Below are 23,546 nucleotides of genomic sequence, written 5' to 3'. Positions count from 1 at the left end.
CCTGGCATCTGAGTGTTCTGAATCTTTCTGCTCTCAATACTGTGCAGTTTCCATCACAGAAAAACCTAGACTTCCCCTTCCCAATACAATCACTCACTTAAATAATATAAACCAGTTAACACTGTCAACAATAATGTTCCTGTTCCCTTTTGGAGCAAATTTGGACTCCTTCAAATTCCGTTAGCTCCGTCAAATGGGGACCCCAAACAAAAAAAAAAAAAAAAAGAACAAAGAAAAGTCCCTCCTATTTTCTTTTATAACATGAACCCATATCCCCACATTTTTCCACCCCCACCTTTTTTTCTATCCATATTATTGTTGCTTGCAAAATTTGCAAGGCTCCCATATCTTTCCAAACTCACGAGTCTCTCTCAAACTAATCAAATCTCAATTTTTTTTCCATAATTTTGATTGTTATTACGGTTTTTATTACATCCACAAATGGTACCATCAAAGCACAGCCACAGATTCTTCAAGTTCAGGATTAATATTCCAGTTCCATGCCAAAATCCAACATGTGCTCATTTGATACTCTAAGTTTTTTGATATTATTGGGAAAACAGTCCTCCTCCACAAGCTAGGTTCAATTTATTTCCAGTACATTAGTTGACAAATATTGTTCTCTCTTCCCTACCACACCCTACATCTCAACAGTTTGCTCCATTTAGTCTGTCCTTTTCTGAAAAAAAATCTTTGATTAGAATCGGATCTTCTTCTCTTCCTCTATATTTAAATTCCTTGGTACACCTTCATCTTCTACCCAAATGGTTACCAAAAACTACGAAAGATCGTGTGGTGTTGTGGAAATGGCTTGGATCATGCTCAGCGTTGATTACTCGAGGCTTTTCTGGTTGCTGTATAGAGTCTTCTCTTATGAAAATCATGAGGGAAAGCCTCGGATTTCCTAGCACGTAGAGAAAAGTCTTCCACAAGCCTCATAGTAAGTTAGTTAGTGTTGAATTATAAGTTTATAATTACGAGGTATTGCGTACGTACTACGTAGTATATAATCAAGTGAAAAGCTGCTGGGACTTGTTTGTGGTCGGAGAGTTTCAAAGGGTTGCTTGATTAGTTCTCAACCATGAACAAGAACAACAGCCGGATCGGAAGCAGGTCTGCCAATGGAGGCAGGCCACAATCACCTGCTTACGTTGAAACTGATCCATCTGGTCGCTATGGACGTGTAAGTTCCTTTTACTATTTCTTTTTTTATATGGTCTTTAATTAACTAGTTGCTTGGGGAGTATAATTTGTAGTTATATATATGTTTTTCTACTAAACTATTTTAGAAATTTATATAGGGAATAAGGTTTACACATATTTGACCAAAAAAAAAAAGGCTTACACATATTTGCATGCAAGAAAATTACCATATGATGATTAATTTTTTAATTCGATACTCATTAACATTAACATTAAGTTTATATTTTCATTAACCAATTAGAAGAACAAGAATATAATTTATGAACCAAATAATGGATGGTTAAATACGTTAGTTCCCTACGTTTGCCGAGTCAAACTTTCATGTTAATTTGTACAAGATATTAATTTAAACTGATTTAAAACGGAAAGAGTGTCATCCGATCAGTTTTATTCTTAAATTCGCCCAATTGGATGATGCAACCTGATTGATTTTTATATTCTACCCTAAATTTGTCCTGCTTGTCTATTTGTAAAGACATGCTTCCAGGGAAACTTGGAAATGGATTAATTAATTTGGATGATAATTAGTCAGATCATTAGCGCTAATTAAGAGGGCAGTTTTGTTCTTAATTGATGTTTCTTTCCAAGCAGTTCAGGGAAATGCTTGGCAAAGGAGCCATGAAGACAGTTTACAAGGCATTTGATGAGGTCCTCGGAATGGAGGTGGCTTGGAATCAAGTCAAGCTTAATGATGTCTTTACTTCACCGGACGAACTTCAGCGCCTATACTCCGAGGTTCACCTCCTCAAGAACCTCAATCATGACTCCATCATCCAATACTACGCATCTTGGATCGATGTTAATCGCCGAACCTTCAACTTCATCACCGAAATGTTCACCTCCGGCACTCTCAGAGAGTAATTAATTAACCTCACCACTTATAACTAACAGCACACAACATGACTTAAATGTGTTAAGGTAGTAGTTGATCATGGTAAAATATGGCAACTGGAACTTCTAAGTTTAAGTTATTTGTGCACACACAAAAAATAAGGGTAGCAATTTTCACACTCCAATAATAATTTAAACAGGTACAGACAGAAATACCAGCAAGTGAATATTGGAGCAGTGAAAAATTGGTCCCGACAGATCTTGCGTGGTCTGGCTTATTTGCACAAACTTGATCCACCTGTGATTCACAGAGACCTCAAGTGTGACAACATCTTTGTTAATGGCCACCTAGGGCAAGTCAAGATTGGTGATTTGGGCTTGGCTGCTATTCTTCGTGGTACGCAACACGCCCACAGTGTCATAGGTAATGATATTGAACTACATCTCTCTGATTATCTTCCTAATTTTTCAATTTTAATTTGCTTCTGTTTCATCAGGTACACCAGAATTTATGGCGCCTGAATTGTACGATGAGGAATACAATGAGCTGGTAGACATATATGCCTTTGGCATGTGTGTGTTGGAAATGCTTACTTCAGAATATCCCTATAGCGAGTGCTCAAATCCTGCCCAAATTTACAAGAAAGTTACTTCAGTAAGTTTCGTCTTCAGTCTTCACTTGCTCAGCAATGTGAATGTGTCACATTGCATGACACATGTATATATGACATGTTATATTATGTGACTTTTGCTTTCAGGGGAAGCTACCAAACGCATTCTACAATATTGAAGATTTGGAGGCTCAACGATTTGTAGGGAAGTGTCTGGAGAATGTTTCAAAGAGGTTGCCGGCACATGAGCTATTGCTAGACCCTTTTCTAGCCTCTGATGATGGAGAGCTAGCGTCTTCCCCAAGAATCCCATTTCTGAAGTTAATTCCTGATAATGATCCAGTCGTGGAGGCAGAGGATGAGGAGGATGAGCTACATTTTGCCGCTGAGGTTGATTTGGAAAGAAGCACAAACATGATCATCACTGGAAAAATGAATCTAGAGGATGATACTATTACTCTCAAAGTTCGAATTTCTGACCTGGACGGTAAATCCTCAACCCTAATTTAAATATTGCACTATATGACTAACTGGTCATGTAGATTGAAATAGACCCTTAAACTTTTTAGAGTATGTAATCTTCTGTATTTGTGATGTTTTCTTACAGGGAAAAATGTTAGGAACATATACTTTCCCTTCGACATTTTGAACGACACTGCGATTGAAGTAGCAACGGAGATGGTGAAAGAATTAGAAATCAATGACTGGGAACCGCCAGAGATCGCAGGGATGATAGAAAACGAGATATCTTCTTTGATTGCGGGTAGTAAGAAATGGGGCTCACCCCGAGATTATCATCCTCATCAGCACAGCTTTAACTATGAAGAAGAAGATGATAATAATAATGGTGGTATCACCCATCATCCTTTCTACGCATTCTCTTCCTGCTCTTCATCCCAAAATTCTCTTCATGCTTTGAGCTTTCACTGCAAGAATCATGATTCGCTTCAAGGTACATTTATGAAAATAAAAAAATATCTACTCAATTAGTCTTGCTTGTCTAATATTTTTCAAATGCAATTGATCTGATATATTTTAATGTAGGTGATCTGTTTATGAATGATGATGTGAGTTCTCAGAGTTCATTCGACTCCTGCAACTACTCCAACATAAGTTACTACTCAGGCAATGAAGATGATCTCCTTGACATGAGCTTCGGAAAGACTACTCACAAATCTACTCGGTTTTGTCCTTCAAAAAGCAGGGTTGCAAATACTTACAAACATTGCAATTCACAACTAGATAACCACAGACCTCAAAAATTGAATCATCATCATGAAAGAAAATTACCCAAAATTCAATCACTCATTGACGTGCACAGCCAATTGTTGCACAGGTCACTGGTGGAGGAGGTAAACAAGAGGTGGTTGTTTAAGACTGTTGGGACAATTGAGAACGTTGGGTTTCAAACACCAGGAAGCTAGCAGTTGTAGTTTCCTTGGGAGGCAAGTAACAAGTTTCTTTACACTTGCAATGTACTAGTGTGTGCGTAAATAAATAATTGTTGTTAAAACGTTCGAGCCATAAGAAGATTTTATGGTTCATGATAATAACCGTTGTAGATTATGATTGTTATGAACCTGAGACATAATTCTGCGTAGTGGACTTCTCTTTTGTGTAAAATTTGTTGGGTTTCGTATGCCGCTTATTAACTTATTGTGTCTAAATTGAAAAAGTTTAAACTAGGTTTCTAGAGACTGATTTCATATATTCAACTTAATTGAATTTTGTTAAGTTACTCTACAACAGCAGCTTGATCTTTATACAAGATTTACATACACACATGCAATAATAAAAGCTACGCATGCAATAAACAACTAACAGAAAGTGTTTGTCTAGCTGTGTTATTCTTCTGTCCATCTTCATAAGCACATGGCTTAGCCTGTGTTATTCTTCTGTCCATCTTCATAAGCACATGGCTTAGTAGCAGCATAATCATTTCAAGTCAGCAGCACATGACTTGGTTTATCACGCCCCCGCAAGCTAAGCGGTCGACCAAGAACGGGAAGCTTGGAAATAAGAAAGTGAAACCGAGTGGAAGACAAGCCTTTGGTCAGAAAATCTGCTACCTGATCCGAAGATGCAACATATCCCACAATAATTTCCTTCCGAGTAACCTTCTCACGAACATAATGATAATCAACTTCAACATGTCGCATTCGTGCTTGATATACAGGGTTCGAAGCAACGGCAAGAGCACTTATATTGTCACACCATAACCGAGGGGGTGTAAGAGAAAGATGAAGATCATGAAATAAATTGCGAAACCAAGACAAAGTAGCAGCAGTATAAGCGAGTTGACGATACTCAGCTTCAGTGCTTGAGCGAGAAACACCACGTTGTTTCTTGGAGCTCCATGAAATTAAATTAGATCCAAGAAAAATACAATAACCGCCTGTGGAACGACGATCATTAGGATCACCGGCATAGTCCGCATCCGCATAAGCGGTGATGGAGAGGGAACTTGGACGATAGAGCAAGCCATGATCATGAGTGCCTTTAAGATAACGCAAAATGCGTTTGACAGCAGCCCAGTGTACCGTTGTGGGAGAGTGCATGAACTGACATACTTGATTGACAGAGAAGGCAATGTCGGGACGAGTAAAGAGCAAATACTGAAGGGCACCCACGATACTACGGTATTCAGTAGCATCAGAAAGAGGATCTCCTTCGTGAAGAAGCAAACGACGGCCAGGAGATGATGGCGTGTGGATGGGCTTGCAGTCGGCCATGTGTGTGCGTTGAAGAAGGTCCCTGATATATTTGGCCTGGGACAAATGAAATCCAGATGTGGTACGAGTAACCTCCATGCCTAGAAAATAATGGAGAGGCCCAAGATCTTTCATAGAAAAAAGTGAGCCAAGCTGAGCAATGAGTCGAGCAATCTGCGAACTATGATTTCCAGTGACCAAAATGTCATCAACGTAAATCAAGAGATAAATAATGGTGGTGCCATCAAAGTAAGTAAATAAGGATGAGTCAGCTTGGGAAGCAACGAACCCGAGTCCCTCTAGATGATTGGAGAAGCACTGAAACCACGCCCTGGGGGCTTGTTTGAGTCCGTAAAGCGAACGTTGCAATTTGCAGATATGAGTTGGGAACTGAGGATCAACAAAGCCCTGGGGTTGTCGCATATAGACATCTTCAGAGAGGGAACCATGTAAGAAGGCGTTCTGAACGTCCAACTGTCGGATAGTCCAATTGTAATGCAGTGCAACAGAAAGAATTAATCGGATGGTGGCGTGAGTAACCACAGGACTAAACGTTTCAGCGTAGTCGAGGCCTGCCTGCTGATGAAAGCCATTAGCAACAAGTCGTGCTTTAAAGCGTTCGATGGAGCCATCGGATTTGCGTTTGATTCTGTAAACCCATTTGTTGGGAAGTACATTAAGATGTGGTTGATGCGGCACAAGAATCCAGGTGCCTGTGCGTTGGAGAGCGGTGAACTCCTCAGCCATGGCTTGACGCCACCGTGGACATTTGTTAGCCTGTGTAAAACTGGAGGGTTCAACCAAAGGATTAGCAACAGCAATTAAAGCATAGCGGGGATTAGGTTTACGAATGCCATCTTTGGCTCGGGTAAGCATGGAGTGAGATGGTAGAAGAGGTGTCAGGGGCACAGTGCTCGTGATCCCAATATTCGCAGGGGAAGGGTTAGAGGTAAGGGAAGGAATAGTGGGTGGTATGAGAGGGATAGTTGGGTTGGCAAACGGTGGAGTGGTAGTGGATAAAGGTAGAGATGGGTTAGGATTAGGTGGCAAGGTTATAGGGTGGACACGGTGGGAAGTGTGGATGAGTGGGTTTGGAGGTGGCAGGATGGGATCAATGGTGATCATGTCAGGGGATGGAGTATGCAAAACCGGAGGAACAACCATATCCTTATAGGGAAAGCATTTTTCATCAAAAATAACATGGCGAGACATAAAAAATTTACCCGTGGATGGATCAAAACAACGATAGCCCAGCTGATTTAAAGAATATCCAAGAAAAATACACTTTTTAGACCGGAATTGAAGTTTGTTTTGAGTATATGGGCGAAGATATGGGAAGCATGCACATCCAAAAACCTTTAAAAATTCATAGGTAGGAGGAGTGGAGAATAATGTTTGAAAGGGAGATGCATTATGTAAAACTTTGGTGGGCAAGCGATTAATCAAATAATTGGCAGTGTGAAAAGCCTCTACCCAAAACGTGACAGGTATGGATGCATGAGAAAGAAGGGTAAGGCCAGTTTCAACTATATGTCGATGTTTACGTTCGGCAAGGCCATTTTGTTGAGGGTGATGAGGACATGTAAAACGATGATGAATGCCATGAGAGGATAAATAGGTTTTAAAAACATGATTCATATATTCACCACCATCATCGGTTTGCAAAGATTTGATGTGTCGACTAAACATATTTTCAACGAGTTTCTTGAAAGTGACAAAAGTATTAAATACTTCGGATTTTAGTTTTAAAGGATATATCCAAGAGTAGCGCGAATAATCATCAATAAAAATCACATAATATTTAAATCCATCAATCGAGTAAGACGGGGAAGTCCATACATCCGAATGAATTAAATCTAAAGGAAATTTGGAAATTGAACTTGAAAGCGGGAAGGGAAGCTTGTGACTTTTGCCTAGAGGACAAGAGTGACATAGAGCAGAAGTCACATGACCATGAATTGGCAATTTATTTCTAGCAACTAAAAACTTTAAAATAGAAGAAGAAGGATGCCCTAATCTAGAGTGCCACACTGCATCAGAGACGCGACCACCATAAAATGCAAAAACGCCATGTTTATTGTTTGATGAAAGACTGGAAAAAGGATAGAAGCCGTTCTTACTCCGGCCTTGCAAAAGGATCTTCCCTGTTGTTAGGTCCTGAACACGATAAGAATGGGGATATAAGGTCAGGGAGCAGTGGTTATCCATAGTAAAACGATTGATAGAAATAATATTGGTGGAAGCATTGGGACAATATAAGGTGTTGGAAAGATTAAAGGTATGGGAGGGAGTGCGAATATGTGAGTGACCAACTTGAGAGATATGCAAACCTGTGCCGCCAACTACACCATTCACATGGTGATTTCCATTGTACTCTCGGGGATCAGCCACTTGTGTCAGATCATTCGTAATATGAGCATTAGCTCCAGAATCAAAGAGCCAATTTTGAACTTGAGGAGGAGCCACGGGGAGATGGTCAGGAGCATGAGCAGCGGCAGCAAAGGCCTGAAGCTTGGTCGCAGGAACACGACCTTCGTATGCCATGTTCATACGATTGTAGCAATTGATAGCAGAGTGACCAGGTTTGTGGCAGATTTGACAATGAACACGACCATTGGGATTAAAGCCATGACTTTGCTGAGGGCCAACACCAAGGACACCATCATTAGGAGCACGAGCTCCTGGCTGTTGAATCACGCCACGACCACCAGAAAAATGACCACGGCCGCCACGACCCGCAGCAGCATGAAAGCCACGACCACGACCAGCACCGGCCTGAAAACCGCGCCCTCCACGGCCAGCAATGAGAGCAGTAGGGGCAGCATCAAGGTGGACCACCTGACTCATCTTGTGGCGACGTTCGGCACCGAGAAGCAAGGCCTCCAAAGCACCATAGGAGATGGCATCCTCGCGAGCTTGAGCAGACGAGACGGTGCTTTCAAACGCAGGACCAACATTGTTGAGAACAATGGCTACCAAGTCCGAGTCTGAAACAGGAGACCCCGAGAGAGATAGAGTGTCAGCGAGAGAGTTCACACGATCCAGAAAATCAGCAATGGATGAATCACCACGATGCGTGTTCATCAGATCACTCCTGAGTTGTAAAAGACGACCAGTTGATGTGGAAGCATAACGTTCTCGGAGAGAAGTCCAAGCGGAGTGAGAACTATTTTTGCCAATAAGAGTGGCCAAAACAGTGGGGTGAACGGAACTGTTGATCCATGATATAACCATGGCATCCTGCTGCATCCATAGTTCGAAAGCAGGGTTGACAGCAGTGGTGAGATTGCCGTCAGTGTCTTTTAGAAAAGCCGAAGGACACAGATTAGTGCCATCAACGAAGGAGACGAGGTTCCTGCTACGAAGCAGGGGAAGCATTTGCGCATGCCAAAGAGGGTAGTTGGTACGATCAAGCTTGATCGTCAAAAAATTGGAGACATTAGGGATAGCAGAAGGGGTTAGGGCAGAAGAGGAATCGGAGGAGGAAAACGCAGAAGAGGCCATAGCGAGAAAAAAAATTCTAGGGTTGTCGTGAGACTTTCTTAGCTCTGTGATACCATGAAAAAGTTTAAACTTACTTGGTTTATCATAAATATACAAATCCATACTGATTCAAAATAATACCTATCATGTCGTGATCATGGAATCAGACTCCAAATCCCTGATTGATCACCTCTCAGCAAGGGCCCGACCAGTGAATCTGCGCCTCAACACAGAATCTCCAAGGTGGCGACAGTCTTTCAATGGATTCTCTGGAGTTGGACTGCTCGTGAAGCGAATCATGCAGCTGACCTAGCTGCCTCACTGGCCTGGAAGAAGATGAGTGATGATATTTGGGTCTCGCATCACCCATCTTCTTTGGTTCATGTTCTCTCGAGGGACGGTCTCCCATGCCCTAGGCCTCCTCTTAACCCATAATGCTTCTGGGCTCAAGCCATGGCCAGCTGCTCTCCCCCATGAATGATCGTGAGCCTCAATGTTTTCGTAATTGCATGTTGGTTCGTACTCGAGCCTCAACTGTTCTTTTAGCTTTCTATGTTTCTAGTTTTGCTTCACAAGCCGCCGCGTCTTTGTTTGGGCCAGTGTTTAAAAATATTGGCATCAATAGAAATATCGATATACAAGCTTATAAAAATATCGATGGATACTCGAATATGGTTATCAATGTTGGTTATTTTCGATGAAAATGATTGAAATTTAAAATGAACTTTAAGGATTTTCAAACATTGGCTTAGACAAAATATAAGAGTTCTCCAATGTTTAGCATATGTGTAAAAAATCTAGATGATATCTATTGATTTTTGCTTAAACTTAAAGAGTTTTACTGATATGAGGTGAAGTTCTCCACTTTTCTTTGATTTTGTGAATACTTCCATGGAAATTGACCGTATTGAAGAAATTTTAAACACTAGTTTGAGTCACTTTTGTTCTGTTTAAAACTTTATAACGATCAACCCGTTTCGCATAAATTGTCCCAAAATTTGAGTCAATACAACCACCACCGCCACTAAGGCCCATGGGCCATGGGTCCCAAGACACCAAACTAACAACTCACAAACTCAAACAAGGCCAACGTGCAAGCAATTAAAATCAAATTAAATTAAATTAAAGAAAAAGCTGCCACCTTTTCCTTCTTCATATGAAGAACTGACCAACCAATTCCTCACCACTGATTACTGATCGCCCTCCGATTCAGTTGGCTGCCATCCTACGCCCCCATGGCTATAATGCGCGCCAAGGGCCGCTTAACCACGGCGGACCCGCCTCCTTCTCCAATCCCAACCGGTAGAGGCTCCCGCTCTGCGGCCAACCAGAACTTCATCCAATTCCTCGACAAGTCCCTGCAGATCCCGGAGCTCACCGCGTTGCCGCCTTCGGGCTCCGGCACACGTCACCAACTCCCTGCTGTCGTCGACTTCCGATCGCTCTCCGCCGAGTCCTTCGCCCGGCTTCTCGCCTCGGCCAAGCAGTTCGGCGCGTTTCGGATCAGCAATCACGGGATTTCGGCCGAGGAGTTGGGATCCGTGGTTTGGGAAGCCGAGTCGGTTTCCCGAAACGACGGAGTAATCGGAAAACGATTCATTGAACGCATTGGGAATCGCGAGGACATTAAATGGCTTCCGCAGGTATCGGATGACAAAAGATATCGGGACTTATGGTAATTAAACACCCCGAAACACTAATCTCACTTAATCTAGTTAATTTTTCCATGAAAATTGTTGTTGTAGGAACTCGAAATTTTGATGAAAATTTTAACGGAGTTGGTATAGTTGAGAAACTGCAACTAATTAATATGCAAATTGCAACTCGGGTAAATATTCATGTGAAGACTTGGAAAATTTCCCAATTTGCAACTAACCCTAGTTTAGTGAAGTTCATAACTTATGCTGTTCACTGCTTTGCAGCAACAATATGGAGAAGGTTGCAAGAAAAGTTCAGGCAATTGCTGAGCAGCTGAGCCAAGTTTTTAATGGAAATGCAGAAAAGCAATTTGAGACGATTGGAAGTGAAATGGGAAATGTAAAGTTATTAAGATACAATCACCAAGATCATTCCATGGAGCAAAACCCTAGTAAGAATTTTTTACAGAATGAGATAAATAATGGCAGTCACATTCACATGCGTGAGAGCGATGATGATCATGCTTTGTGCCTTCACCTTCCGCTTGAGCACTCTCAGTTTAATGTCCGATCAGAGGGAGGCTCTGCATTGCTGTTTGATGCAGGGCCAGAGACTCTAGTCGTCACTGTTGGAAAGCAACTAGAGGTAACTTTGCTGAGCAACTAGTCGTCACTGTTTCATTTAATGTAGAACTCGCTTGAGACTTCTTATGTAAAATACCTATCTGCCTACAAGTATCTTTGTTGAAAACTTGAAAGCGTTTTAATTGCAAATAGGTTTAAAATTTTACTAAAAATTCAAATTCCTCCTATAAAAACAATTAGAAGTGTGTCCTTGAGAAGAACGTCCTAAGGCGCTTTTCTAAAAAGAACTAAAAAACGCATTTAAAATCTTTAAATACTTGTAATATTTTTCCATCAAACACTGTCATATGCATCTTTGGTCATTTGACAGTGTATTGTAATTCATTTTCATGTGGCGCTTAATTATTGTTGTTCATGTATTAAACTCTAGCTGTCTAGCTTGTGGCATTTTGCATTCAGTGCCTAAAACTTACGTGGGTTTCTTTTGATTTGGAGCATGTGCAGGGATTTAAATGTGTTTCAGGGGAAATGATCTTTGTCCCAGACAGTAGAAGCCAAGCCTCTTTCTCCATACAACTCAAAGTTCCATTGGTTTCAAATTCTAGAAAAATTTGTAAGACAGTTTCCATTGCTGAACAAATCCTCATTGCAGTCATTCTATATGTACTGTACACATTTGTTGTATTTACATACACACACATCATCACTTCATAGAAACACACTATACTTTCTTTACTCTCTTTTTTGGGTGAGATAATTGATTGGGGTTTGAGGATTTTAAGGATTTTTCTTTCTCCTTGTCATCAAGAAACTTACACAAGGATTGTGTATATTATGGGATCCATGGCTTGAAGGGTTTTGGTTTGTTCATACCTTTGAATCGTATTGTACATCTAGATTTAAAGATTTTGTGTTTCCAGTTTGTCAATTTGTTGCAGGATTGTTGCATCTCATTATTGTATGTATTGTGTTGTGAATTTGTAAACATTTTATGCATTGTGGAGTTGTACAATGTACATGTTCAGCTTATACATGCCACTGGTTTTCATGTCTTGGAGTTGGAGCGTCTCTTGTAACAAGATCCACGAAGCGAGCATCTACCATGTGATGTGTCATGCAATAAACCATAAATGTATATTGTGTCACACAATAAAACTATAAGTAGTTACTCGGTAATGTTATCTTAACACACAACTGGAATACAACTGACTAGAAAAAGAGAGTAATTTCTAATAATTAGAAGGGTGAAACTATATCCACTATCAGGAATTGAAGCTGTGGTGGTGGTGGCTGCGGAATTGACACAATCCCGAGCAGTGAGTACTGAGTACAACCACAGGAAACTTCCAAGGGTGGCAAAACGGCGCATCTTGCCCGACATGAAGGCAAGCAAAATGGATTAACCCAATTGCCAATCGTGCATAGAGAAGCACAATCCCTATGACACAACTCAGTAGGCCATTGAGCTGTTCCCAGCACAAGCATGCACATCAGAATCAGCTTAGCTCCTCTTTCTTTGGTTTTTCTTCTTTTCCATATAAATTAATTCTCCAAGTTTGATGGTGGACGAAGTGGAACCTCAAGCCACATTGCTACAACTGATAGGACCCTCTTTCTAAGAAATATTGTAGCTATCATAATTGATAGGAGGAATTGAATTTCTGCATCAATTGCATTTCCTTTGATGTAGGTTATTGCTGATTACAGTGATGAGCACAGTAATTCCACCAAATTGGACCTTTTTTTTAGAGGAGGTGGAGGTGGGGGAGAGATGTTTGGTGCGCAAACTAAATTGATGGGTGTACCTAGAATTGTCAATCATTTTTTTGGGTGCAATGGTTGGCATAAGGCCCATTTTATGACATGCGTGACAAGGAGCAACTTTATTACTATTATATCATGTCATAGCCGTTGGGTACATTAAGAAAAAAAGAAATAGAGTTGTTACAATTGAGTGGCATAATAACCTCACTTACCAGTGTTTCGAGTATAATGAAAAATTAATCGTTGACAAAATCCATTGCGTTCATTGTTTTTTTATATATTTTGTCAATTCCACTCCAACCTCACTTACCAGTGTTTCGAGTATAATGAAAAATTAATCGTTGACAAAATCCATTGCGTTCATTGTTTTTTTATATATTTTGTCAATTCCACTCCATTTTTCATGATTGGCATTTTGGAAATATGAAACAACATTTTCGATGATTTGGTTACATTTTTTTCTTCGCCAAAGATTCTTGATTGATTGGCAGATTTATTCGGTTGGTTACAAATTAAAATTGAAAATAGTGAAGCTTGGTTACTTGATTAATGTTTTATATTTCCAGCTGAATAGCAATTGGCAAGAGCAGATGAGATTTGTTTGGTTGAGACGTCACTGTTAGAGCCCCATATGACATAACAAGAAAAAGATAATGAGCCCTAGAAGTGGATTGAATGTACACATCAAACTCAAATTAGCTTGTATTAGGGGGTAAATTAATCAGAGAATCGTACCATAATCTATTTAATGATGTTGTCGGGGTCACTTTAATCATTTTATCTTGTTAAATCACTAATCAATATCAACTAATCTCTCAAGATTTGAAATTTGATATTTGACAAAAGTCCATCTACCCTTATTAAGAAAGCCTATATTTGGGACCCCCATTCATTTTTCTCCAATATACAACAACTATCAACTATGCATGCTTTAACAAGCATGTGAGCACCGGCCTATGAAGTGAAATAGGGTTCCACAACTCATACAATATATAAAAAATAAAAAAATAAAATAAAAACCTAAAAAAGACTTGCATTTGGTAAGACGGAGCCGTTACCCGATTTGCGAAACACAACTGATTAATTCAGTGAGATTCTCTTTTGGAAGCCGATCATGTTCACATAATGGTTGTTAACTATTGATGTATGTGATCGAGCCCGTTGAATCATATAGAAACAACTCGAGAATCAAGAATTGAAGAAGTTACTAGTGTTTGAAGATGACAGAGAACTGAAGAAGTTTTTCTCTAACTTTTATCGAGTGAAAATTAATCATAAAACATCGGATCTAATATAAGCTCACTTTGCAATCCTAGTATGCATATATAGTGAGATAATGATAGGATTAAAAGTGTAAGAGTAGTGAAGTGAAGAAAACCAACATCCTAGTGACAAATAAATCTATGGCAGAAATGAATGACACTTATCAAAAGATTACATAGTATGTTATAAGGTAGTTAGGCAGTTAGTTCTTAGCTTAGTGAGAAAGCTTTCTAACTAGATATAACAGTTTTTGTAAACTGTGAAACTCACTTACTGAAAACAATAGAATCATATTTTCCTCTCTTTCTCAGCTCGATTCTCTCTCTAATACTTTCTTCTTTCTTCTGCTTCCTGTATCTTTTCTTCAAGATTTTTGCAGTTCTAACATGGTATCATCGCCATAGGTGAATCCAAAGCTTCCGCATACTATCCGATACATATACATATATTTCTCTCAACCCTCTGAGTTGTTGATTTTGTGTGTTTTCTGGGTTCATCAAAATCCCAGTTCTCAAGATACTCGACTCCTACACAGTTGCCCACCAACTGTTCGACAAAAGTTCGAAGTGAAGAAATTTCTTGTTGTTACAACAATGGTTACCGCAGCTCAATTGCAAATTGTGCAATCGCCCATTACAAGTCTCATCTCTACTGTGTCATCTTCTGTTACAGTCAAATTGGATGACTCAAACTATCTTGTATGGAGTTTTCAAATCAATCTTCTGCTAAACAGTCATGGAATTCTTGGTTTTGTTGATGGATCCAAGCGATTTCCTCCATGGTTTCTTGATGAGGCGAATCTTGAAGGAGTTGAAACAGATGCTTATCAGTTTTGGAAAATGCACGATCGTGCACATATGCAGCTTCTCATAGCTACATTGTCATCTACTGCAATTTCTTGTGTTCTTGGCAGTACTAGTTCTCATGCAATGTGGACAAATCTCAAAGAACGGTTCTCTACAGTTACAAAGTCTACAATTTTTTAGATGAAGACAGAGCTTCAAAACATACGAAAAGGGTCTGATTTAATATCTGTCTATCTACAAAAAATCAAAGATGCTAGAGACCATCTTGCTACAGCAGGTGTTCGATTTGACGATGATGATATAATCATCCTTGCTCTAAAAGGGTTGTCTGCTGATTATAACACATTTTGGTGTGTTATTAGAGGAAGAGAAATTGGGATTTCCTTGAAACAATTTCGATCACGGCTTCTTGCTGAATAAGCTATAATTGGACAATCTTGTGAGTCTTCTGTGTCTTTTGGAACTGCAATGGTTGCAAGCACTCAGTCTGAAAAAGGGAAAGCTCTTAGTCTTGATCGTAGTTCATCTCAGCCTCAGGGATTTGACATAGGGTCTTCGAGCCAAGGCTACAGTCTCAATGGAGGATCTACTTCTAATGGATATAACTCTGGACAAGGGTCATCTTCTCAATATGGCTCTAGAAATTTTAATGGCAATCATGGCAATTCATTCTCTTCTGGGGGATACAAAGGGGCAAACTATAGAGGAAAAGGAAGAGGCAGGTTTCAATATAACAATGGTCCCAGATTTCACTCTCCAACATACAATTCTAGTCTTGGAATTCTTGGAGCTCCAAAAGCTTTTCAACACACATGCCCTGATCATCCAAATGAGATTCCTACTTGTCAAATCTGCAACAAAAAAGGTCATGTGGCTTCAGATTGTTTTCAAAGGCATAATATACCAACTGCTGGACATGAAGCAGCTATTTAATGTCAAATTTGTTGAAAGTTTGGGCACTCTGCTACTCAGTGCTATCACAAAAACAACTTTGCATACCAAGGAAGACCACCCTCAGTTAATCTCACTACGATGCAAGCAAGTTACAATCCTTTTGTATTACCTGAATAGTTATGGGTTGCGGATACTGGTGCCACATCTCATATGACTTCAGAGCTTGCAAATCTTGATTTGGCTACTCAATATCAAGGCACAAATACAATAACCACCACGAGTGGTGTAGGTTTGACAATTTCTAGTATTGGTACATCTACACTGTAAGCTCATACTCATACTTTTACATTGAAAAATGTGTTGCATGTTATTAAACTATCACAACACTTATTATCCATATATCAACTCTGCAAGGATAACAAATGTAGATTCATATGTGATGATATTTCCTTTTGGGTTCAGGACAAAATCACATGGAAAATCCTACTCAAGGGACTGTGTAAAGCTGGCTATTGCCCCATTCCGTTTAAATTTCCACAGAAGACATTACCTGCATCATCCACATTACATGCATGCTATCTAGCCAAACCGGTTACTACAAGTTTATGGCATCAACGATTAGGGAATCCCTCAAGCATATTCACTTTTGCAATGTTGCAACACACCAAAGCTTCTGCATTCACAGATACTTATCAAACCATTTGTACTCCTTGTTTGAACGGCAAATTTACAAAATTGCCTTTTTCTTTTCCTGCAAATAAGTATGTAACCTCATTAGAGGTGATTCATAGTGTTTTATGGGGACCTGCCCCTGTGTTGTCTTTTGAAAGGTATAGGTACTATGCTAGTTTCATTGATGAATGTACTCGATACACATGGAATTTTCCATTAAGAAATAAAGCAAAAGTATTTCAAATATTTGTTAAGTTTCATGCATTCTTAAGTACCCAATTTTCTACCCATATTAAAACCTTCCAAAGTGATGGTGGTGGTGAATATACAAGTCATCAATTTCACACTTTCTAGCATCCAAAGGCATTTTGCATCAAAAATCTTGCCCATACACTCCAGAGCAAAATGGATTAGCAGAAAGGAAACACAGGCACATTCTGGAAACTGCCATCACATTATTGCAAACAACTACACTTCCATCCAAGTTCTGGTTTTTTGCTTGTTCAACAACCATTTATTTGATAAACAGAATGCCTTGTAGTTCTTTAAAAATACAATCCCCTTACAAGTTGTTAATTGGTAAACCTCCAACTCTTACACATCTCAAAGTATTTGGATGTGCCTGTTATCTTTTATTAAAACCTTATAACAGCTCAAAAACTACAACCCAAAACAACAACTTGTACATTTTTGGGATATGCAGACAATTACAAAGGTTTTCTCTATCTAGATGGGATCACAAACAAAGTTTATATTTCTAGACATGTTCTTTTTTTATGAAACATAGTTTCCATATTCAACCACACCATTTGCTATACCTCAGTTGATCCAACCAACATTCGAGTCATCACTACCTTTATCTGCATCATCCATACCATCAGTTTCATTGCGTAATCGAGTCACATTCCCATCATCTCATATGCATTCATCTTCATCTAGAGCTTCAGAATCCTTTATTCCAGTTTCATCTAGTGCCACAGATTCCTTGACTGCATCTATAGCCTCAGAGTTCTTGGAAACACAATCATGTAGTGCTTCAGAGTCTATTATAACACCCTTACTACATCATTCAGCTACACAGTTACTTTCTTCACCCATAGAATCTAGCCACCATGAATTTACACAGTTCCCTATCCCTGATGATCCTGATTTCCAACAAGACCAACTAATTGTTGATCTTCCCATCCATATGAATATGCATCCAATGCAGACGAGGTCAAATAGTGGCATTGTCAAAAGAAAGGTTTATTCTACATCAGTGGCTATCAATTCCCCACAACTAGAACAAAAAACATTCAAAGCAGCTGCAAAAATACCAAAGTGGCAGTCTGCAATGCAAGAGGAAATTGCTGCTCTACATTCTCAACAAACATGGTCTCTTGTTCCTCTCCCACCAAATAAAAATCTTGTTGGCTGTAAGTGGGTGTACAGAATCAAATGGAATGCAGATGGTTCAATATCCATATATAAAGCACGGCTTGTTGCAAAAGGTTACAGTCAAAAGGAGGGCATTGATTCTGTTGAAACATTCAGTCCGATGGTTAAACCAACAACCATTTGATTGATTCTAGCATTGGCAACACAGTTTAAATGGACTCTTAGACAACTGGATGTTAAAAATGCATTCTTGCATGGTATACTCCAAGAAGAAGTGTATATGGAACAACCTCAAGGCTTTCAAAGTTCTAGTCATCCCTCCAATTATGTATGCAATCTTAAAAAATCCCTATATGGTCTGAAACAAGCTCATCGAGCTTGGAATGATCGATTCACAAGTTTTCTGCCAGGATTGGGATTTCAACTGTTTCAAGCAGATTCTTCTTTATTTGTTAAACACACATCACATGGCACGGTTGTTCTATTGCTCTATGTTGATGATGTGATTCTCACATGCAGTGATCCTCAGTTGGTTTCTGATGTTATTACAGATTTCACAAAGGAATTTGACATGAAGGATTTGGGAGTTTTGCACTACTTCTTAGGGCTATAGATTCAATATACTTCTAATGGCTTATTTGTACCTCAATCAAAATATACACAAGAGTTAATTGACAAAGTTGATCTTCAAGATTGCAAACCTTGTGCTACTCATTGTCTTCCCTATCACATATTGCTAAAAGATGATGGGAGACCTTATCACAATCCTGACCAGTATCGAAGTATTGTTGGAGCACTGCAATATCTCACGTTTACTCGACTTGATATAGCATTTTTAGTTAATCAAGTTTGTCAGTTTATGCACAATCTTATGGAATCACATGTTATTGCAGTAAAAAGAATAATTAGGTATCTTAAAAGCACTTCGAAGTATGGTATTCGATTTCAATCAGGACCAATCTATCTCCAATCATATAGTGATGCAGATTGGGCTGGAGATCCAAATGACATAAGATCTACATCTGGTTTCATTGTGTTTCTTGGTTCCAATCCAATTTCGTAGGCTTCAAAGAAGCAACATACTGTTTCTAGGTCCTCAATAGAAGCTGAATATAGAGCTCTTGCCATCACTGCAGCTGAGCTTGCCTGGATAAGACAATTATTATGTGATCTTCACATTCCATTACAATTGCCTCCCATGATTCATTGTGACAATGTTTGTGTTATCTCAATATCCACAAATCCAGTGTTTCTAAGTCCAAACATATTGACATTGATTACCATTTTGTGAGAAAACGGGTAACAAGAAGAGATCTTCAAATTCAACACGTTTCTTCATCTGATCAATCTGCTGATATATTGACTAAAGGGTTGTCTGCACCATTGTTTCAGTTGCATTGTGGCAATCTCATGCTCAACTCCTACAAGCATGAGATTGAGGGGGGTGTAAGAGTAGTGAAGTGAAGAAAACCAACATCCTAGTGAAAGATAAATCTATGGCAAAAATGAATGACACTTGTCAAGAGATTCCATAGTTTGTTATAATGTAGTTAGGCAGTTAGTTCTTAGCTTAGTGAGAAAGCTTTATAACTAGATATAACAATTTTTGTAAACTGCGAAACTCACTTACTGAAAACAATAGAATCATATTTTTCTCTCTTTCTCAGCTCGATTCTCTCTCTAATTTTTTCTTCTTTCTTCTGCTTCCTGTATCTTTTCTTCAAGATTTCTGCAGTTCTAACAAAAAGCACATCACAAAGTAGCACACAAATGTCCTATTGATTTTTCTTATTAACACTAAGATTTTTCAATTGTAGCATATGAAAATAAGGGTCTTTCCCGCAGAAGATTGTTTTATCTAACTACTTAAAATGTCACAAAAACTGGTTGATGTCCCTACTAACCAGCCACCAAAAAATAATTATTAGACCTACTTACACTAATCTAAAGTCTACGAAATTTTATATGAAAACACTAGACACACAGAGCTACACTCACACAAATTTTTGGGATTTTTGGAGTTGATTTTCTATTTAAATTAAATCAAACTAAAACAGGACAGAAACAAATTTTAAGTAGTTCACAAATTAAGAAAAACGAGTTAAGGGAATTGTTATCCACCACCAAATAATCATGCAAACATGTTATGTTTCATTCAAATTCCTTTTATTTCTAGATGAAGATGCTCAAGTTGGCTCAATGTTAGAACTCAACCTATTATTCTTTCTTATGTAGTATGTTAAGAGAATGGCGTTTTCAACTTAACTTAGTCCCTAGCATGCAATCTAGAATAGTGTGTTCATAGATTTAACAAATAGAAATCATTCATTAAGAACGAAAAGAGTTTGAGTCATCACAAGGCATTGTAAGTACTGACGTTGTCATACTTATCCTAGAAATTGGTTCACATGTTAATCGCAATTAACAAGTACTACTCTAGAACATATGTAGGTCCTCATTTGACAAGGGCAGGCACACACATATTCATAGCGTTAAAATCCTAGATATGCTTACTACGTATGCATCCATAGAAAACAAATAAAGAATTCATCAATGAGACAAGTAGTGAACCAATTTTCATCCATTCATAAAAGTAATTCAAACGAAATGTCATAACAAACTTGCAATCATATTCGGGGCTTCAAAACAGCCCCTAACTACTAAAAATTTAGTTACACACAATCCTTAAGTAAAAATAAAAGATAGACATGAGTTTGAGAAGATAGAACCGAAAGAAATCGACCGAGGCATCCCCCTCCTCTTTCTTTCCTTCCCCAATGCTGCTTTTAAACCAATTCTTGCTGCATCATTTTCTTCTCCTTAACTCACCCACTAATAGCCATTTAGTGATGACAATAAGTGAGAGGAAATGGTAAAACAATTGTAACTCTTTGGGTAGCCTTCATGCCAATTACTCCCTCTTAATCCTCATCTTTTATTCCATTCCCTTTCATATTTGAATAAGTATCAGCTGACTTGTTCTTGGCTGCATTAGTTTTGGCTACTAGATTTATTGTGTTTATTGCTTTTGTTGCAGTTACAAACTGCTCAGCCTCTTGTGAACCTTTCAGTGTTAAAACGGCCATAACTTCATCTAGACAAATGATATTAACAATCCGCGAAATGCTCCAGAAAACAGACATCCGTAGATTTCCAAGCATATAAGGCTCATTCTCTAATTCATTTTGAGCTGTTTGCAACTTGCTTCCAAAGTCAGCTGATCTGCACAGGCAGTTTTGACGAATTTGTTACTTAAAATCACACTTGTGCTATTTTTCTTTTCTTTACTTGACAAATCCTAGAAAACACAAAAACAAAGTAAATAGCTCAAAAATATAAGGAACTAACTAAGAAAAGACAAGTGAACTTGATGTAAAATATATATAAATATGAGCTTATCAGATAAAAGTTAGGATATTTTTTTATTATATATTATGTATTTAAGACTTCTAGTCAGATAAGGATTATGATTAATTTGTCTATTTGTTTATTGACGTATTAGTTGATTTGCTCCCTGAACTTTAATTTTAGCCAATTATTCCTTTGAATTTTTAAAATTGGCCAATTTCCCCCTTAAACTTTAATTTTAGTCAATTACCCCATGAACTTTTATAAATAGCTAATTCCCCCTAGCGTTGGATTTTAAAAAGTTTCATTCAATTTTTCATCTATCCAATTTTCCATCCTTTTTGTCATCATACAGCTGTCATGTGTTGTTTCTGTGATCAAAATAAAAGGAAAATTAGATGAAAATTTTTAAAATCTAACATCATGAGGGAAATTGGCTATTTATAAAAGTTTCAGGAGGTAATCGGCTAAAATTAAAGTTCAAGAGAGAAATTGACTAATTATAAAAGTTCAAGGAAGTAATCAGCTAAAATTAAAGTTCAAAGGGGAAATTGGCAGTTGCATACAATTCAGGAGGCAAATAAACAAATATGTCTTGTTTATTAGGTTTTTAAGATTGCTTAATATCCCGTTTGTTTCAAAATTAGATCTTTATAAATACACATCTTGCAACTCTATAAGAATAAGTCTTATCCAGAGTTTGTAATTTGTTTTTTTTTTTCTCTCTCGATAATTTGTTAGCACTCACGAGAGAATACGTTAAGAATTTTCAATACTCTTATGTAGCTCAATAATTTGGTAACTGGGACTGGCCACACATCTTTTTCATGCCACTGATAAACAAGATGATCGACCACCGACACATGCATGCATTAAACTATTTGTGATTGACTCCTTCAATGGTCTGAAAATTTCACGTCCATAATAGTGCATAAGAAAGACACTTTCCCAACTTATTTCCATATGAACTACAATTAAGAAGTTGATAAATTTTAGCAGTATAACATCATCTATCAGCCTCAGACTGACTCATCTGGATTTAACTGTTTTCTTTTGTGTTTGGTAGCAGGGGAATTAGACGAGTTGTCCGTTTGTGAGTTTATGACGTGCCCAAATCTTGAACTCCAAACCCAAATATCGTTTTCGTCTCTTTCCAATTGGCCAGTGGTGGGGATATTGCATGCAATGCATGGTAATTAAATAAAGTAACAATTAAATTGACAGAGTTGAGACTTTTTAGCTAGAGACAATCTGTACATGAGTTTCTTGAGATAAATTGTCGTCTATATATAAACTCATAAATTCTCCAAAGATTTTTCTGTCTCCCTCACACACGTGCGCGCATTTGTCACCACCCCCCTCTTCTCTCTTTCGACAAATTTCTTCTCTTTTTTTCTACGTGATGACTGAACTTGTCCAATGAGGGTTTTGGATGACATGTATACAGCAACTTCATACTTGCATTATATGTGGGCTTTTTAGTCAAATGATTTTTGAGATTAGTATAACTCCTCACATTGATTTTAAGATTCGAAGTCGACAGAAGTGTGGTCCTTGAGTTGTCCACCATATTATTTGGAACTTCCATGAAAAATCACTATTAAATAAGGTAAAGTGACAAAAATGCCCTCATTTTTTTGCAAATCATTTGACCCATTGTTAATTAAGAACCAGGATCCTCTCCTAAGCAGTTCCCTAGGGATCCCGCAATCATGTCCGTTCATCGTATATCGTGCGGTCAGAAATTATTTAAAATTTAAATTTTAAAATTCAAATATGAATAGTACCTAACGAAAATTGACCGCACGATATAAAATGAACAGACAAGATTGCGAGATCCCTAGGGAACTGCTCAGGAGAGGATCTGGTTCGTTAATTAAATCAAGGGTTTTTTTTTTTTTTTTCATTTTGGTCCTAAAAGTACGTTGCCACCTCATGTGGTACCATGAATGCATGAGGAGAGAAATTAGTCTGTCATATTAATTCATGTGTTAGGGGATTCCTATACTAAAAAAAATATTAAGTCAATTAGTTACACAAACTCTATGGCATGACAATGTATATTTCATGCAAATTCAACAATGATTCACAAATATTGTACAAGTTCCTACTGTAAATGTTTTTGTGAGACCTTTTTGATTAAGAGCATCTCCAAGAAATTATAAAACTAATAGAAATCTAGTTTAATTAATAAGTCAAATCCATAAAAATTCTTTCTAAGAGACTCCATAAAGGACTCGACATAATAGCAAGGTGAATAGTTGATCTTTAATTTTGTAGAGTTCCTGTTCAAATGCTACTGTTAAAAATTAATAAAATTTAAGAGTGGACCCTTGAACCAAGGGGAAAAGGAAGAGAGAC

At 38.3% G+C, this 23,546-nt stretch overlaps 2 protein-coding genes across 2 annotated transcripts; both read left to right on the top strand.

Annotated features, from left to right (window-relative positions):
* Positions 1 to 526: 526 nt before the first annotated feature.
* On the top strand, positions 527 to 4,268 carry LOC103450739 (probable serine/threonine-protein kinase WNK5). The gene is made up of 7 exons (XM_008390113.4): positions 527 to 1,183; positions 1,795 to 2,060; positions 2,235 to 2,458; positions 2,532 to 2,689; positions 2,793 to 3,132; positions 3,253 to 3,597; positions 3,690 to 4,268. The coding sequence occupies exons 1-7, from the start codon at positions 1,082 to 1,084 to the stop codon at positions 4,067 to 4,069; spliced, it is 1,815 nt and encodes a 604-aa protein (XP_008388335.3). The 5' UTR covers positions 527 to 1,081; the 3' UTR covers positions 4,070 to 4,268.
* A 5,671-nt stretch (positions 4,269 to 9,939) lies between these two features.
* LOC103423510 (uncharacterized) lies at positions 9,940 to 12,109 on the top strand. Its single transcript, XM_029089716.2, has 3 exons — positions 9,940 to 10,514; positions 10,762 to 11,122; positions 11,566 to 12,109. The coding sequence occupies exons 1-3, from the start codon at positions 10,075 to 10,077 to the stop codon at positions 11,773 to 11,775; spliced, it is 1,011 nt and encodes a 336-aa protein (XP_028945549.1). The 5' UTR covers positions 9,940 to 10,074; the 3' UTR covers positions 11,776 to 12,109.
* The last annotated feature ends 11,437 nt before the right edge of the window (positions 12,110 to 23,546 follow it).

This window comes from Malus domestica, chromosome 12 (genome assembly GCF_042453785.1).
Source record: "Malus domestica chromosome 12, GDT2T_hap1".
Classification (NCBI taxonomy): Eukaryota; Viridiplantae; Streptophyta; class Magnoliopsida; order Rosales; family Rosaceae; genus Malus; species Malus domestica.
This window is presented reverse-complemented; position numbering and strand designations above follow the sequence as displayed.

Coding starts and splice junctions, on each gene's coding strand:
- LOC103450739 (XM_008390113.4), top strand. CDS start 1,082: ATGAACAAGAACAACAGCCGGATCGGAAGCAGGTCTGCCAATGGAGGC. Junction 1,184..1,794: donor CATCTGGTCGCTATGGACGT/GTAAGTTCCTTT, acceptor CTTTCCAAGCAG/TTCAGGGAAATGCTTGGCAA. Junction 2,690..2,792: donor TTTACAAGAAAGTTACTTCA/GTAAGTTTCGTC, acceptor TTTTGCTTTCAG/GGGAAGCTACCAAACGCATT.
- LOC103423510 (XM_029089716.2), top strand. CDS start 10,075: ATGGCTATAATGCGCGCCAAGGGCCGCTTAACCACGGCGGACCCGCCT. Junction 10,515..10,761: donor AAAAGATATCGGGACTTATG/GTAATTAAACAC, acceptor ACTGCTTTGCAG/CAACAATATGGAGAAGGTTG. Junction 11,123..11,565: donor CTGTTGGAAAGCAACTAGAG/GTAACTTTGCTG, acceptor GAGCATGTGCAG/GGATTTAAATGTGTTTCAGG.